At 39.3% G+C, this 17427-nt stretch overlaps 1 protein-coding gene across 2 annotated transcripts in view; it reads right to left on the reverse strand.

Moving 5' to 3' along the window:
- CCDC191 (coiled-coil domain containing 191) overlaps positions 1–17412 on the reverse strand; it is an 89259-nt gene extending 71847 nt beyond the window's left edge. Inside the window, exons 1-5 of one of the 2 annotated variants that reach the window (XM_049629356.1) lie at positions 17233–17412; positions 15086–15124; positions 8022–8163; positions 4330–4470; positions 201–379 (exon numbers count right to left, since the gene is read on the reverse strand). In XM_049629356.1, coding sequence (XP_049485313.1) covers positions 201–379; positions 4330–4470; positions 8022–8163; positions 15086–15124; positions 17233–17322 — 591 coding nt within the window. In that variant the 5' untranslated portion in view covers positions 17323–17412. Of the gene's footprint in view, positions 1–200; positions 380–4329; positions 4471–8021; positions 8164–15085; positions 15125–17232 lie in introns of those variants that run through there. The other variant, XM_049629357.1, reaches the window with a different exon arrangement.
- Between the last annotated feature and the right edge of the window lie 15 nt (positions 17413–17427).

Here is a 17427-nt window from a genome sequence, read left to right on the forward strand (position 1 = left end):
TTCTTAAATTGTTTCCTGTCCTCAGTTTATGAGCATTATTTTTCTTCTGAAGTTCTTATATTTTATTTTTATTCTTTCTAACCAAACCACAGATGGCACCCTTTTTCATAATAAAGCCTAAGTCTTTATTTAAGCTTATTAAATGTGCTACACAAAGATTGCTTCCTGTTACCCATTTTAATTTTGTTTTTCCCTCCCACCTGCTTATGTCTCATCTCCATGGTAAGGCGAGGATCCTTCTGCTGCTGCTTGTCTTGGTTTCCATTCATTCCAAGATCTTCCAACATTCCAGAATCCACCACTTCTTTATGGAGCAGATGGTCTATAAATTTTTGAACAGTGGTACTTTCCTCTTCTTCCTCCAAATAGCCACATAACTCTGGGGGAGACAGAGCAAGAACAAAAAGAGGGAAAAAAAATTTAGTACAATTTCCATATTTAAATAAATAACCTTGGTATAATAAAAATATAAAGCTGTGGGTGTTTAATAAACAGTAACTGATAATGCCAATTGGGTGAGTACAGCCCTCAGCAATTAACTACCTTCAGCTGAGAGGAAAAATGATGAATCTTCCCTCCCCAAGTCACTAAAGATTCCTTCATTGCCAAACATAAAAGATACTATTTCAGTCTAAACATCCTTGAAGACTCTATTGCTTCTTTTTTACATTTTTTTATTTTAAGTAAGCTCCACGTCCAACATGGGGCTCGAACTCCCGACCTTGAGGTTAAGAGTGATGTGCTCCACCGACTGTGCCAGCCAACTGCCCCGTCCGTTGCTTTTTTTTTTTTCAAATGGTTGTATTGAGGTATAATTGACATACAATAAACTGTAAATATTTAAAGCCTACCATAAGTTTTGACATATACATCTACCAGTAAAACCATCACTAAAACCAAGATAAGGAACATGTCTGTCAGCTCCAAAAGGATCCTCATGCTGATTTGCAAGCTCTTCCTCCCACTCCTCCCCACGTTCTCTGTCTTATCCCAGGCAGCCACAGACCTGCTTTCTCACACTATAAATTTACATTTTCTGGAATTTTGTATTAATTAAATCATACACTCTGTACTTTTTTCGTCAGCCTTCTTTTACTCAGCATAATTATTTTTGAGATTCATGTTATATCAATAGTTTATCACTTTTTATTGCTGATTAGTACTCCACTGTATGGGTATACCATGATTTGTTCATTTATTCAGGGATAGACATTTGGGTTGTTTCCAGATTTTGGCTATTACAAATAAAGTTGTTATAAACATGTGTGTACAAGTTTTTGTATGAACATATGCTTTCTTTTCTCTTGGGAAAATGCCTAGGAGTGGAATGGCTTGATCGTATCTGTTTAACTTTTTAAAAAACTGTCAAACTGTTTTCCAGAGTGGTTATACAATTTCACACAATCATCAGCAGTACAGGAATGTTCCGGTTACTCCACATCCTCACCAATACTTGGTGTCATCAGTCTTCGGATACAAGCCATTTTATTAGGTATGTAGTGGTTACTCAAAGTAGTTCTAATTTGCATTTTCTTGATGACTAGGGATAGCGAACATCGTTCTTGTTGATGTTCTGTTTAGTTCCATACATTATTGAAAATGGGGTATGAGGTTTCCAAATAATTTGGAGAATTGTTGAATTATCTATTTCTCCCTTCAACGTTGTCAGTTTTTGCTTCATATATTTTGGGGCTTTTTTGTAGGTGTATGTATGTTTATACTTGTTCCTTTATCGTTATAAAACTCCCTTCTTTGTCCCTAGTAACAATTTTTTTTTTGAGAGAGAGCAAGCACGAGTGGGGGAGGGGCAGAAGGCGAGGGAGAGAGAGACTCTTAAGCAGGCTCCATGCCCCGTGCAGAGCCTGATGCGGGGCTCCATCTCACTACCATGAGATCATGACCTGAGCCTGAAATCAAGTCAGACACTTAACCAACTGAGCCACCCAGTCATCCCTCTAATAACAGTTTTTTTTTAATTTATTTTTGAGAGAGAGAGAGAGAGAGAGAGAGAGAAAGCATGGGAGAGGCAGAGAGAGAGAAAGAGAGAGAGGGAGAGAGAAAATCCCAAGTAGGCTCTGCACTGCCAGTACATAGCCTGATGCGGGGCTTGAATTCACAAACTGTGAGATCATGACCTGAACCGAAATCAGGAGTCAGAGGCTTAACCAACTGAGCCACCCAGGTGCCCCAACAATTTTTTTTCTTAAAGTCTATTTTTTCTGATATTACTAAGTTGTTCTCACTTTCTTTTGGTTACTAATTGCACAGTATATCTTTTTCCAGAATTTTACTTTCAATCTATTTGTGTCTTTGAATCTAAATTGTGTAACTTGCAGACAGCATATAGTTCATATTTTAAAATCTTCGTCTTTTATTTGGAGTATTTAATCCATTTACATTAGGTGTAATTCCTGACAAGATATGATTTATATTTGTCATTTTGGTATTTGTTTTTTGTACATCTTATGTAAATGACCTTTGTTAGGTTGAAATTTACCTTCTATTACTAATTTGCTGAGAGTTTTTATTAGGATTGGATGTTAGATTTTGTTAAGTACTTCTGTGTCTATTGAGATAATCACATTAATCAATATTTTTGGTAATATCCTCTTTAATGGCTCCATAATACCTTTGTTCAGTTTTGATCTAAAAAATGAGGAAAACAAAACACTCTACAAGCAAAAGATGTGTGAGGGATGGTATGATACTAGATGAAAATTGCCAGTCTAAGAAATATAACTATATCTATTAGCACCATATGAAAGGAAGTAATAGTTTCACTATATTCCATATATGCTTCAGAATAAATATGAAGTCTGGAAATGCCTCACTTTAGTAATGACATTAATAAATTAGAAAACATCCAGAAGGTGGCAACCAGGATAATGAGATTTAGAAATGATGTGACATAAAGAACTGTTGAGAGAACTGGTGTATTTAAGCCAGGAACATTGAAGTATATGAGATCAGATATGATTATATCACCCACAAAACAAACAAACAAACAAACAAACAAACAAACAACAGTTTTCTTGGGAAAGGGAACATGATATTATTTTCTGTTGTACTAAAGGGTAAAAGTTATAGAGGACAAATTCCCAAGAGAGAATGTGTGAGGAGTAGAGCCTCACAACAGCTGAAATGGGCTCCTCCTATTCTGGGAGCTGTACTGGCAGAGTTTTTTTTTTTTTTTTTTTAATATTTTTAAAAAATGTTTATCTCTTTTTGAGAGAGAGAGACAGAGTGCAAGTGAGGGAGGGGCAGAGAGAGAGGGAGACACAGAATTGGAAACAGGCTCCAGGCTCTGAGCTTTCAGCACAGAGCCTGACACAGGGCTTGAACTCACGAACCGTGAGATCATGACCTGAACCGAAGTTGGATACTCAACCGACTGAGCCACCCAGGCATTCCTCTACTGGCAGAGATTATATCACTCCATGTTAGGGATACTATAGAAGGATCTCTGTCTGAGGGGGTGAAGAGGAGAGATCAGATTAGCTGATCTTGAAGGATTCCTCTAACTTTAAGAGCTCATGACTTTGTGATTCCTGGGCTGGGGATTTTGTTGATTTTGTAGAGCCCTAAACAAGAAAAATGCCGCCAGGTGAGTTTACCCAGGGTGTCTGAGTCACACATGAGGATCTGCCACCACCATCACCAGGCCTACCTTTATGCTGAGGAAAATAATATCAAATTCTGAGTACATTTGAGGAACCCTCACAAACTGGCTCTGTGCACAACAATAAGCTCTCTTATAAAGATACATGAAGCATTTCATAAATATAAAATGATAAAGGAATGTTTAGGGGTTTCTGGGTGGCTCAGTCAGTTAAGTGTCTTGATCTTGGCTCAGATCATGATCTCGCAGTTCATAAGATTGAGCCCTGTGTCAGGCTCTGCGATGACAGTTGGGATTCTCCCTGGCCCTCTTTCTTTGCCTCCCACCCAGGCTTGTGTGCACTCTCTCGCTCTCTCTCTCTCAAAAATAGAAAAATTTTTAAAAATGATACAAGAATGTTTAAATGTAGCCCCTATCAAAGTAAGGAGTCATTCAACAATACATGGGAAGACACTCAAATAGCATGCATTGCTATTATAATCAAAAGAAGAATTACAAACAATACTTTTAATTTGAAAAACACTATGAATTTACTGAGGATATAGGTAAGTAATTTAAATTGAACCAAGAAAAATTAAAGCTAATTATAAAACTAAGCAAAAACACAGAAAAGTCAAATAATATATCATGTATTATTCCAAACAATTAAAAAGATTTCTTAGATACATTTATTAGATGTTAAAGCTTATAACAATCAGTCAAGTTCTTACCATCAAACCTGTCATATTTCGAATGCCCAGTGGCTTCCGGCACAGAAGGGATATTTGATACCGTGTCTTTAGCATCTTCACCATCACTTGCTAGTTCTTGCTTAAGTTTGGTGTCTAACCAGTCGTTGACTAGCTCCTGAGCTATCAGTGAAACAAAAAATCTTTTTAATATTTCAATTACTTCAGAGACTTTCTTCATTCACTGTTTTCATTCATTCAGTAAATATTAATTGAGCATCTAACGTGTCAAGTACTGTACTAGATGCTGTGAATAGAGCAGCAAACAAAACAGGACAAATAAAACCTATCACCAATGAAGTTTACATTCTAATTGGAGAAGAGAGACAATAAGTAAATCAGAAAAACAGAGCAGGAAAAGGAGAAATGATGTACAAGAAATGGAAGGTAGGTATTGATAGTTTTAAACTGGGGGGAAGGGGTCAAAGAAGGCCTCCTTGAGAAGACATTTGGGCAAAGAAGAGAAGAAAGTGAAGGAGTGAGCCATATGGACATGTAAGGCAATATTATTCCATGTAGAGGGAAAGCAAGTGCAAAGGCCCCACAGAAGAGAATGTCTAGAGTATTGGAGAAATAGCAAGGAGGCAGTGTAGAAAGGAGTGAGTGAAGGGGGAATGTAGGAGACGAAGTAAAGAGGTAACATGGGGATCAGGTTTAGAGCAGTAGTTCTAGACCAGGGGTGATCCTGCCCCCGAGGAGACATTTGGCAATGTCTACAGCCATTTTTGGTTATCACAACTGGGGTAACAGAGGCCAGGTATGCTGCTAAACATCCAACAATGCACAGGACAGCCCCCACAAAAAAAAATTATCTGGCCCAAAACATCCATAGTGCTGAGGTTGAAAATCCCTTGCATAGAAGTAGGCGACACCAATTCAAAGACAATTGCAATAATCTAGGAAAAAAGTGATAGGAGCCCGGACCTAGAGTGGAAGTATTAAAAATGGTCCAATTTTAGAAAGTAATGCTTTGAGGTGGAATTGGTTTGCCGATATATGATATGGGGATTGAGAGAAAGAAATCTATAAGGTTTTTGGCCTAAGCAACTGTAAAAATGGAGATGCCATTTACTGAGACAAGGAAGGCCAAGGGCAAAGCAGGTTTGGAGAGAAGATCAGGGGCTCATTTTTAGACTAGTTTGGTTTGAAATGCTTATGAGACATACAAACAAGAAATGTCAAATAAGAATGTCAAAGAGGCATTGGCTATATCACTCTCGATTTCAGGGAAGAGGTCCAAGATGAAGAAATAAGTGTGGGTGTTGCCAGCATACGGACAGTATTTAAAGCCATAGAAGTGGACAAGATCACCGAAGGAGGAAGATGGATAGAGGACTGGTTCCAGGAATAAGCTCTGAACACCTCCAGTGTTTAGGGGCTAAAGAGCTGAAGCAGAAGCAGGAGAGCAGACTAGGAAGGAGAGGCCCATTGAGGTAAGAGGAAAATCAAACAGTGTGACATCCTGGCAGCCAAGTTCCTAGTGATATTCAGAAAATCTTCTTAAATAGATAGGTATGGGAGAAAATGTCTACTTTAGCATGACCTTCATCACTGTCGTCATTATCAGACAGCTCCATGGGTAGGTCAGAGGGCTTTCAAAAAGGAAAAGTATATATTTCACCACTATCTCCATCGTTATTACCATTATCACACAGCTCTGAGAGAATGGAATGTTTATTACATGAAATGATGCCAAAAGGCATTTAATACAGCTAGCAATGCATATCATATGAAACAGAAAAAAATGAATCAAGGTAGTAGAAACTAAGTGTGAAAAGTATACTCGTAACAAATATCACTGGCTTTCAGAGGCAGGAAGAGAAAGGGGACAGATATTTACTGAGTAACCCTGTGTACAGTAATATATGCAGTTATGTGTATAATAATTTATGTGTAGACTAACTCAGATCTGCTAAATGTCATTCATTAGTAAACAGGGATTTACTATGAAGTGCCCCAAAAGAAAAAAGAAAGGGAACTTCTCTTAGAGGGTTCAACTGTAGGAATACCTCATATTGGATCAGAGGCTCTAAGGCTACATTAAGCAGAATTTCTCAAAGAATGTTCCTCAGAACATTGGTTCTTATTGAATATTAACAGATGGTTGATGAGAAAGGAAAAAAGGATACAAACCTTTGAAAACCATGTTCTGTCTGTATACTAGTACTTTCTAATGTGTATCACTAATTCTTCAAGATATGAATATGGACTTCAGGATAAAAAGAGTTTCATGGTAAAGGGAGCTTGGGAAATGGGGTAAGTAAACACTATTTTGTGCATTCCCACTAGTGGATTAGGAGATAGGGTGGGCAAGATGTAGCCTTGCCAATTTCTGAATCAATCTCCTTTCTCCATCTCCAATACTACCAACCACCAAGATCAAGTGCCATTACAGCTCACCCAGACCACTGCAATAGCCTCCCACTTGTCTCCCTTTTCCCTCCTTTTCTTCCTTATGATCCATTCTTCATATAATTCAAATACTGTGCTGCTAAACCTCTGCTTAAAACCCTTCAATGCCTTCTCATACTCAGAATAAAGTCTAAATTCTTTTCCCAGGCCTATAAGAGCCCTATGTAATATGTCTTCTGCTCACTCCTGCAAGCTCATCTTCATTGGGAAGCTCCGGCCACACTGCTCTTCCTTCAGTTCCTTAAGCACACCAAGCTTGTCTGTACTTCAACTCTTGATGCTGCCTTTCCCTCTGTCTGGGATGCCCTTCCTCCATCACCACTTGGCTGGCTCCTTCTTATTATTCAGGTGAAAACTTGAATGATTTATCATTACCTAATAATTCTTTCAGTTTTCTTTATTCTTACACTAAAATATATACCCCATGAAAGCAAGGGCTTTGCCTCTCTTGTTCATAACCTGTTCCTCCAGTATCTAAAATGGTACCTGGCTCAGAGTACTAATTGTATATATATATTGATATGTATATAATATATAAAATAAATATATATTTTGTTACAAATGTATAAATTTTCATTATAAATAAATTATATAGAATACAAATAATCATACATATAAAGGAATAATTATATATATGTTTTTTGAATGAAGACATAATCTGAATAAATGGAGACATAGATAATCCAAATGGAAGCCGGCTTCCAGGAGATGGCCACTCTGACTTTCCTCCTACCTCTGTGGCCTCTCCTTTCCAGTCTTCTTTGCTGGTTCCTCCTGATCTCTTCATCCCTAAGTGCTGGAGTTTCTCAGAGCATGAGAAACTAAAATACTAAATTCCAGAGGAGTAAATGCTTTGGGAAGTAGGGAGGTTAGATCAGTTTTAGACTCTCTTCATAAGGAATAAAGTGGATTTACAAACTAGTGGTCAAATCATCTCATAATACTAGATGAAGTTATCATGCTGCCCTCTGTGTAACAGGACTAATACCTTACAGCACTCACCAGTTAGCTGTGCCATATCAAACTGCCTCTGAATGTGGTTCTATTTCAGGAGACAAAATGGGCCTTAAATAGACCACTACTTGTAACACTGGAGTTTACTCCAGAGTAGATTAGTTTCAAGAAGATAGAAAGACACAAAAATTAACAGCAAGAGAAAGAAAAGCTTCCATTCTGTACTTTGAAATGCATTACAGGTTATGCTTTAATAAATTGTATTCTAAAGAACTGTTAACATTGCAGCAAAAAATGTATTCTCTTACCTTCTGCATAGACTTCATCATGATCCTCTATTTGCTCAGGTGTTTCTAAATCTATGATATGGCTCCAAAGCCTTCTGGATAAATCAGAATTTCTAGCAGAGAATGCTTTTGAAACTGCAAATTCTGAGGCTTTCTCCACCCTCTTCAATATAACAGAAAAAAGAAATCCATTAAGATGACAACAACTTTGTCCAGGACTAAAGAATTTTTCTCCTGTTCATGGAACAGATTTTCTACCAACTACTAAAATACTTCCATTTTTCCATTTTTGAAGGAACTCTGAGGTGTAAACACCCCAAATAATTTCATTTTTTAAACATGAAATTTACAACAATATGTTGCCAAATTTTAACAGGTATTCACAATGCTTATATTTGAACAAAAGATTATTTAGACTGTAGATAATTTTTGTTTAGAGCATTAGTGATGGGATCCTGACACCTGGATATTTTATTTCAAATAAAAAATAGAGTATTTTATTAGCTCCAACGCCACTAGGATTTGCATATGAATATGAACCAGAGGCAGAGTAGCTATACTTCCTTAAATTACTACCCCTGAAATGAACCTCCCATCATATGTTAAACAAACTATAGGCTCAATAAAATTGGGATAGAGTCACTGAACGGTAGTCATCCAGAATGTTTTAATTCAACAGTAAAATGTGGCCCAATTCATGGGATTGGTGGAGGTGGGCAAACTGTGTTCATATTTGCATTTATCTGCACAACAAAAAATAATTTATTTTACAACTAAATCCCTGACTTTCCCCCTCCCCACAGACTTGCTTTCCTCCACACCTGGTAGTAACAATTCCACTTTTTTAGTTTTCAGGATGAAAACCCTGTAGTCCTTCTTGAACATAGTCTCTCCCTCTTACCCCACATCCAATTGGTCAGGAAATCTGTTGACTCTATTTTCAAACTATATCCAGCATCTGACCCCTTCTGGTCACCTCTACTGCTATCACCTGGTCCAAGGCACTGCAATTTCCTGACAGGTTTTCTGTGATAGTCTCCCATCACAGCAGATAGTCCCTTTAAAATGAAAGCCATAACATAACTCCACTCAAAATTCTTAAATTGTTCTTGGGGTGCCTGGGCGGCTCAGTCGGTTGAGCATCCGACTTCAACTCGGGTCGTGATCTCGCGGTTTGTGGGTTCGAGCTCCACATCAGGCTCTGTGCTGACAGCTCGGAGCCTGGAGCCTGCTGTGGATTCTGTGTCTCCCTCACTTTCTGCCCCTCCCCCACTCGTGCTCTCTCTGAAATAAATAAACATTAAAAAAAAAAAAACAAAAAAACCTCTTCAATTGTTCTGTATTTTACTCAGAGTAAAAGGCAAAGTCCTTCCAATGCGCTTCATGGTCCTGTACCATGAGGCCCTTGGTGAGCTCTCCAACCTTCTTGTTTGCTACATCCCATTGCTCACTCAACTTCAGCCACACTGATCTACTGGTTCATTCCTCTTCACATATGCCAAGCATGGTCCCACCTCAGGGTCTTTGCACTTGTTCCCCCTCTGCTGAACTGCTCTCCCTCGATAGCCAAACAACTCTTTCCCTTGCCTCCTCAAGTCTTTACTCAAATATCACCTTCATCCTAAGTTCTTCTCGAACTACACTACATGAAAGGAAGGTAACCACCCTCCTTGTGGCTCTCCCTATTCTTCTCTGCTCTTTCTCTGTAGCACTTATGACCTTATATTTTACCATTTATTGTCTCCCATAAGTAGAATGTGAGCAGACATTTTGTCCTTTTCATGCATGAAACCCCCAGTACATGTAACAGATGCCCCATAAATGTTTGTTGAAAAAAGGAACACATGCAGGATTTATTTTAAAAAGCTAAACTTTCCCAAAGTTTATATTGTTGCCTGACCTATTTTGGAAATGATTTTTCCTCTTGCTCTTCATGGAAAAACTGGTAGTACCTTTGCCAAAATTTGCCAGGGACTTTACCTTTTAAATTCTCAAGGATTTCATATATTAAGTTTGAATTAGAAACAGAGGAATAAAATTGAAAAGCCAAAGGTAATTTGAAAAAGATGTGGAAAATAGAACACACAGGAAAAGATAGGAATCAGAAGAAAACACGATCTAATCAGGGTTAAAATAAAGAAAATATCATTCACTCATTATGAGGTCACTCGGGAGAGATCTGTTTCCCACATTATTTCTTGGTCTCTGATGTGCCCAAATTTATGATGATCAATATGCCATTCAGTAGATGGTCACAATTCGCTGGGCATATATTCCTTCCCTTTAAGGTTTTAACATTCTAAGACAGCATGATGAATTTCACATATTCTGTAGGTGTGTATATGCTATATACATATATATGTAAATAATGTGCAAATAAAATAGATCAACTTTCAGTTTTTAAACCAACATTCACAAACAAAAAGTAAACAAACCCAGATCATAGACTCAGTTCCTCAGGCTATGAATGAAAGAAAGAACTCTGTATGGTATGTCATCTCATGTGAGTTAGAATTTGTACAGATTCTTATCAAAGGAGGTAGAGAACTTGGAGATGGGGAAGACTGATTTGGGTACTAAAGAAGGGCACAGACCGATAACTTACAAGGAAGGGAGTAAAGAGAAATGTCTGCTCAGCTCTGACAAAGCAAGTGTTTGGGATATCACTTAAAATGAAAATTTGGGGAAAAAATAGATGATACTAAGGATTAGAAATTGTCTGTATTCCTTGTTTAAAATATTACATCTTTACCATTTCTTTCAAAATAAATATGTGAGAAATGGAAGAGGTTTATCTTAAGTTATATTTCACTAAAACAAACAGTGTCAACTTAACAACTTATTCTTTTTTTTAATTTTTTTTTTTTTTTAACATTTATTTATTTTTGAGACAGAGAGAGACAGAGCATGAACGGGGGAGGGGCAGAGAGAGAGGGAGACACAGAATTGGAAGCAGGCTCCAGGCTCTGGGCCATCAGCCCAGAGCCTGACACGGGGCTCTAACTCACGGACCGCAAGATCGTGACCTGAGCTGAAGTCGGACGCTCAACCGACTGAGCCACCCAGGCGCCCCAACAACTTATTCTTTAAGTAAGTTGGTTGAAGGCTTGAAGGCGAGCTTCGTTCCTACTACCTTAGTGGACGTTAAGGGGAAAACAAAACTAAAAGTGACTTTTCAGAGAGTTCACTTTCATCTACCTACCTATCTATTTTTTCATATGCCATGTGTGCAAGAAAAAACTCATAGTTCTGAAGTAACACAGGGTGATTACATAGAAAACCTGAAAACCTAAACACAGTTACTTGAATAGTAAAATTACTCAGTAATTATGTTACATGCAAGTATATAATTTGTAAAGGAACTATCTCAATTATTCCCATGATCTTATAGATGCTCAATATGAGCTCCTCATGTCCCACAGCACACATCAATCCCATTGTCCACCCAATGGCAGAAACAACAGCTACAATGGACTCCAATTTCCTCAACGTTGGGAGGTACAAGCACAAGATTCTTAATATACCCTCAAGTACAAACTGCATGTTTATATATAATAGTTTCAGGAGTAAGATATTTTTGAAACTACCCAATTCTTTTTCCATCACTCTGTATATAAGCAAATGCTTGATGCTGTTTCTGTTGTGTACGAATGCCAAAATAATTCCAAAGAAAAAAGTATTAGATAAAATGGGATTAGTGGGATTAGGCGGTTGAGGTGGGTGAGGGGAAGCTATTCACTGAGAGGTGCATCTCAAGCTGACTTTAAGGGAAGGATCTGGATTGACCCCCCCCCCCCCCCTGCAACACACACACCAGAGAGGAATGATATTCCAGGCTGGTGGGGGAGGGGGGAGATCAGTGTAAGTCAAAGTGAAGGTAAGATAGATGGGAAGGAGACCAGCCTGACAGGAGTCACACAGAGTATCAGCAAAGGGGCTGTTACAGGTTGACTGATATTACAGGTAGATTGACAGAGAGACTTAAACACCCATCTAGAATTTACAGAGTTTCATTGGATGGCATGCAGAATCACTGAAGGTTCAAGAATAGAGAATCAATGAAAATGTTTAGAAAGCTTAAGTATCAAAGTAACAGAATGCAGAGGAGTAAAGAGATGAGTCAGTGTATCAAATCAGGATGAGGATAAATTATAAATCATAGTGAACTGTTGGCATTTTGGGTGAGCTCCCCTAGAACTTACAGTTCTACTCAAGCATCTGCCTGATTCTAAGTGACTTCAACATCTCTGAGGAAGACTCACCAACATTTCAGTCTCAGAGTTTGCTTGATCTATATTCCAATGGCCTTCCCCTCAATTGTACTTCAGCAACCTACTGACATGGTCATCCTGCACTACATCATGCAGAATTTTCCACTGTTCAGCCCCAAAGCTGATAACCCCTTTCCCCTCATCAGCTTCCTGTCCGCTGGCCTCTTTTGCTCCCCCTCCTCCACTAGATTGGTGTTGCACCTAAACAAGTCCTTAGTCACTATATGTCTTCTCCTCCCAACTTAGGAGTCCTTTAAAAGGTCCTCTCCTTCCTACTCTGCATGGATATTCAGCTACTGTCTTACATAAGCCTCAAATCTCTTGTATCTTTGTCTCTCCAATGAGAATTTTTAAGTCTGGATCAATCTGATCTGTCAATTTTTGGTATCACATAAGATTTTAGTTACCTGCTTTAGCCAAGCCCCCAGTGCTGCCTGGTGATCTTTTCTGTTCTGAAGAAAGCCCTTTCTCAAACTTCACTATGCTCCACACCCTTTCCAGATACCTCTTCCCCCTTCTTCCATGTAACAAGGTCTAAGCTGATTTTGAGACGGTGGTCCACTTAAGGGGATTTGAAGTCTTAGGTCCGGAGGTTGTAACTGTTTAGGGTACATCCAGAGTTGGGATACAGTAGGGAACAAAATTAGAGAAGAAGACAGGAATGAACAGAAAAATAATAGGAGAAGCAAGATAAGACTGTTACAAAAAGATAAGGAGAGGATTTCTAGAATAAAAAAAGTGATAACTGTATCAAACAAATCTTACAAAGTTTGAGAATGAAGAAGATAACAGAGGATTGATCAGGAAGTCATTTATAAGAACCATTTCTGTGGTGAGAAACAGAAACAGGGAGGGAAATTACTGTAGACACAAGAGGATAATAAAAATGAAAGGGCAGGGAGTCTAGGCTATACACCCAAAGACACTAGGTAACAACAAGATGTACCACAATCAGAATGGAATGCAGGGTCAAGTAAGGACTTACTGGGGGGTTTTTCTGAGATGGAAGATTTGAGGGCATAACTGAGACAGAGCTACTGCACAAGTTTTAGAAGAATGATAAAAGATCTAACTGATGAAGCTGTCAACCGCATAAAAGAGGAAAATGGTGTAGAAAGTCAGAGCACAATTTTATCCTTCTGTGCCACTTAAATCTTCCCCTCCGGAGGAGATGGTAACTAAATGTGCAACTAAGCCCTGCAGGGGTCTGGCACTGAACTCTCAGCACTGACATGTAAACTAAGTAAGCCTAGTATGAGGCTGAGGAGTGGGCTTCCCAGAGGCTAGCCTCCACAATGGCAGGTCCATTTTAGCTGTCTTCTAAGTCAGACCTTCCACAGGAGCCAGCAGGCCTTCTCTGGCCCATCTATATTAGTGTCCCCCACCACATGGTTCCATTACATCTTTAATTCTCCCAACAGTTTTAAGTTGTTTAACCCCTGCTGGACTATTAACTCTGGGAAGGCAGAGAGTACCTGCCCCAAGCACTATTTTATCTTCAGTGTCCAACAGAGTGCACCGGTATCTAGAAGGCACTTCATAAATACTGTCTGGATAAATAACATTGATTACATCTAGCCTAGGTTCCATCTGGCCTGGTGCTCATAATGCCTGTCAATTTAGGTAAGTAATAGCTCTTCAAAATACTACCAGGCAGAATGATATTTTCCCAGGAAAATGCTGCATGACTTTGAAACATATGCTGCACAAATGAATTGAGTATGGCAAGTTGCCAAGCTGACACTCAGAGGCAGGCACCTGAAGTAGTTTAATGGTACTTTCAACTTAAATGGTACTTGCATTCAAAAATATACATTTCAGGCCTGGAAGAGTGCTCAGAAAGTTACCTAATCCAATCCCTTCATCATAGAATGCTCAAACATATTCTTCATTAGTCTAACATTAAGTGGCCATTTAGAATCCACTTGAATACCTCCATTGATAGAAAATACGTCTCTTTGGGGTGCCTGGGTGGCTCAGTCGGATGAGCCTCCGACTTTTGCTCAGGTCATGATCTCCCGGTTCGTGAGTTCGAGCCCCATGTTGGACTCTGTGCTGACAGCTGGGAGCCTGGAGCCTGCTTTGGATTCTGTGTCTCCCTCTCTGCCCCTCCCCTGCTCATGCTCTGTCTCTGTCCCTCTCTCAAAAATAAATAAACATTAAAAAACAAAAAAGAAAACACATCTCTTTAGGAGAATGCCCTCTCCATGTTTGGATCCCTCCAATCATTAGAAAATTCTTACATTGGTCCCATAGGTCAATGTAACTACAGGACAGTCTTTCCAATATCTTAGGAAGGCTGCCACATCCTCTCTTACAGCTTCTCCTCTCCTGCTCCTTTAATCTTCTTCACGTGATCCTCACAGCATTTGAAAGAGTATGTCTATATTCATTTTCTTGTCAGTCACACTTTCATGAGAAGCAACAGAATGAAAAAAAATACTAAAGAATATAAAACTAAAGCAACAGGGGTGCCTGGGTGGCTCAGTCAGTTAAGCATCCGACTTTGGCTCAGGTTGTGATCTCACGGCTTGTGAGTTTGGGCCCTACATCAGGCTCTGTGCTGACAGCTTAAAGCCTGGAGCCTGCTTTGAATTCTATGTCTCCCTCTCTCTCTGCTCCTCCCCCACTAATGCTCTATCTCTCTCTCCTTCAAAAATAAATAAAAACATTAAAAAAATTTTAAAAAAACACAACTAAGGCAACGTAGTTAACATGAGAATAAAAACTGCAAAATGGAGATTAGTATTCCTTTCCATCTGATTATGTCTGACTCTTAACTCTCTTCCTATCCTAACTGTGCAATATCCTTACCTTAATCCAGTGTTCCACATTGTCAGGGTCAAAGGCAGGCTGTAGATAATATATACAGAATATTAATACACAGCAATAACTTTATCAACTTTGCCTTTTTAATCTATCCTTCTGACTAAAGCATATGGAAAAGTGTCCTTTTTCTTTCCTCAAGGCATTTCACTAGCAAGTTAAGCAAGAAAAGAACACAGAGATGGTCAGAGGAAAAAACATGGAGCCTTCTCTGGGACATCTTCTGTTTTTGTCTCCTACCTAGGCCCACCTGGAGATTCTGATTTAATTGGTCTGGAATAGGCCCCAGGTGTCAGTATTTTTTTTTTTTTAAAGCTCTCCAGAACCAAAATAGAGGAATGATAGATATGATCATATCTTATAAAAACCCAAACAAGCGCCAATTCATGAGCCAAATCATTCAAATATCATGGAAGCAAATCTGCTTGGAGAAGGGTATGCCCCTTTCCCTGGGCCCCTCTTTTCAAAAATGACCTGTAGCCAGGGGCTTTCCTATCTTACCTACAGCAGGAATATTATTTGGTCCAAAAAGAACTAGGGAGAGGAGGCGGTGCATATCATGAGGGATAAGCAATCTTCTACTGTTTTACAAAGCAGAAAATGAAGTAAAGATCACAAATATTTTTACCCATGTCAGTCAGATATCAATATGAAATTAGAAACCAGACCAGTAAGACACTTCCTTTCTTCACTTTCTGTAACTCTTAGAAGCTTGTAGAATTCCCTCTAATAGTCACTTAACAAATAGAGGTAAGTATTTGCTTTGCTAATAATTCAGGTGGGTCTTTAAATAAAGAAGGGAATATCTCAACTAACATACTGTCACACAGAAGAAGGAAAAGTATAATACTCTCTCACATAATACGTCACCTTCACAGCACCTCAAGATAACTAATCAACGCAGCTGGACAACTGAGTGGCTTTTTCACTGCAACAAAGAGCTGATGCTATTAAAACAACTGAACCTCAAGAAGCTCTCGTGCTTTTACGTTTTTATCCTCCAGGCATTTACAATGAGCACTGGCAGCAAAAATCCTTCCTTTTTGGAGTCTTAAGAAATTGACCCAAATTTTTACCTTTCATAATCAAGTCTATACCAATAACCTATTTGAGATCCAATCTATTGTGAAACTACTACATTACAATATGAGCAGACTCTGTTTCCAAGTCTCTCTAATCCTCCTACCTCCACCCTCCCGTTTTCTGGGCAAGATATTCACCAAGTGGACTACGTCCGGTGCATTATTTAGCTAGTATATTTAAAATAAACTGCAAGCTCAATTGCCTAGAGCCCTAAGAAAGGTCACGTTGTCTATAGAATATATTTTTTTAAGAAAGTGTAACTTGAGGGTGAAAACAGCTGGTGAAACTGCTCAGGAGCTGAAAGCTGAGAAGCCACTCCATTTTAGTACTCTCACATTTAAAGCATTTATTTTTGTGACTGTTAAAAAGGTAGTCTGTGGACGGCACACACCGTGTGACTGCGACTTTGCACATGGCATTTGCGTATGCTTCAAGTTTAAAATGGGGTTATCAGTTATCCATGTCTTTGGATGCTAATGCATCCAAGGAGGTAACAGATATAAAAAGGAATTATTTTTCTGAATGTTGAATTCAGAAATTTTTAAGTGAATCAAGTATTGGTCTGTCCAATATCCACTTGCATTCTTGAGTTCATTTTTGATAATTTATGTAAAATTAGAAGGGGAGGACTCTGAGGCGTAGGACTTAACGTGAAGACTTTCCCCTTCCAATACAGATCTAAAATTGGAACCCCTTTTTTTAAAACAATGAAATGTGTGGGAACTTCCCTAAAATTGTGGGCGTGGGAATGGGAGGCGAGGGAATTGGCGAATTCTCTTCACCCGGATGGGTGCTACCACACCTCTCCGGTTTGTGAAAAGCATTTGATGGAAACAGTTCTTTCACGGTACTGCCCATCAAAGCCAAAAGGTACCTAGACCCCAAAGTTCATAGGCCCCCTTCCCCAGGGCAATGTTGGCTCCAGGGCAGTCAAGGCAAGGGGGAGCCAAGTAAGGATGCCCCTGGGGGAAGAAGGAGGAAGCGCAGCCCGGCTCGGCTGCCCACGGGGTCGGTCCCCGCACCCCCCAGAGCTCCCGATTGGGATGAATCACCTTGGGACTCGGCTTCCTGGTAAATTGTTTCCAGCGATTCGGCCCCGTCCTCTTCCTTGAAGAGGACATATCCTGGGGCGCCAGCAGCATTTTCCAGGTTCAGGCCCGGACAAAGGCAAAGCTGGAAAGACCGCTCCGTTGCCAAGGCTGCTTCCGGGTCTCCCTGGGAGTTGTAGTTCCTCCGCCCGCAAAGAA

This window comes from Panthera uncia, chromosome C2 (assembly GCF_023721935.1).
Source record: "Panthera uncia isolate 11264 chromosome C2, Puncia_PCG_1.0, whole genome shotgun sequence".
Lineage (NCBI taxonomy): Eukaryota > Metazoa > Chordata > Mammalia > Carnivora > Felidae > Panthera > Panthera uncia.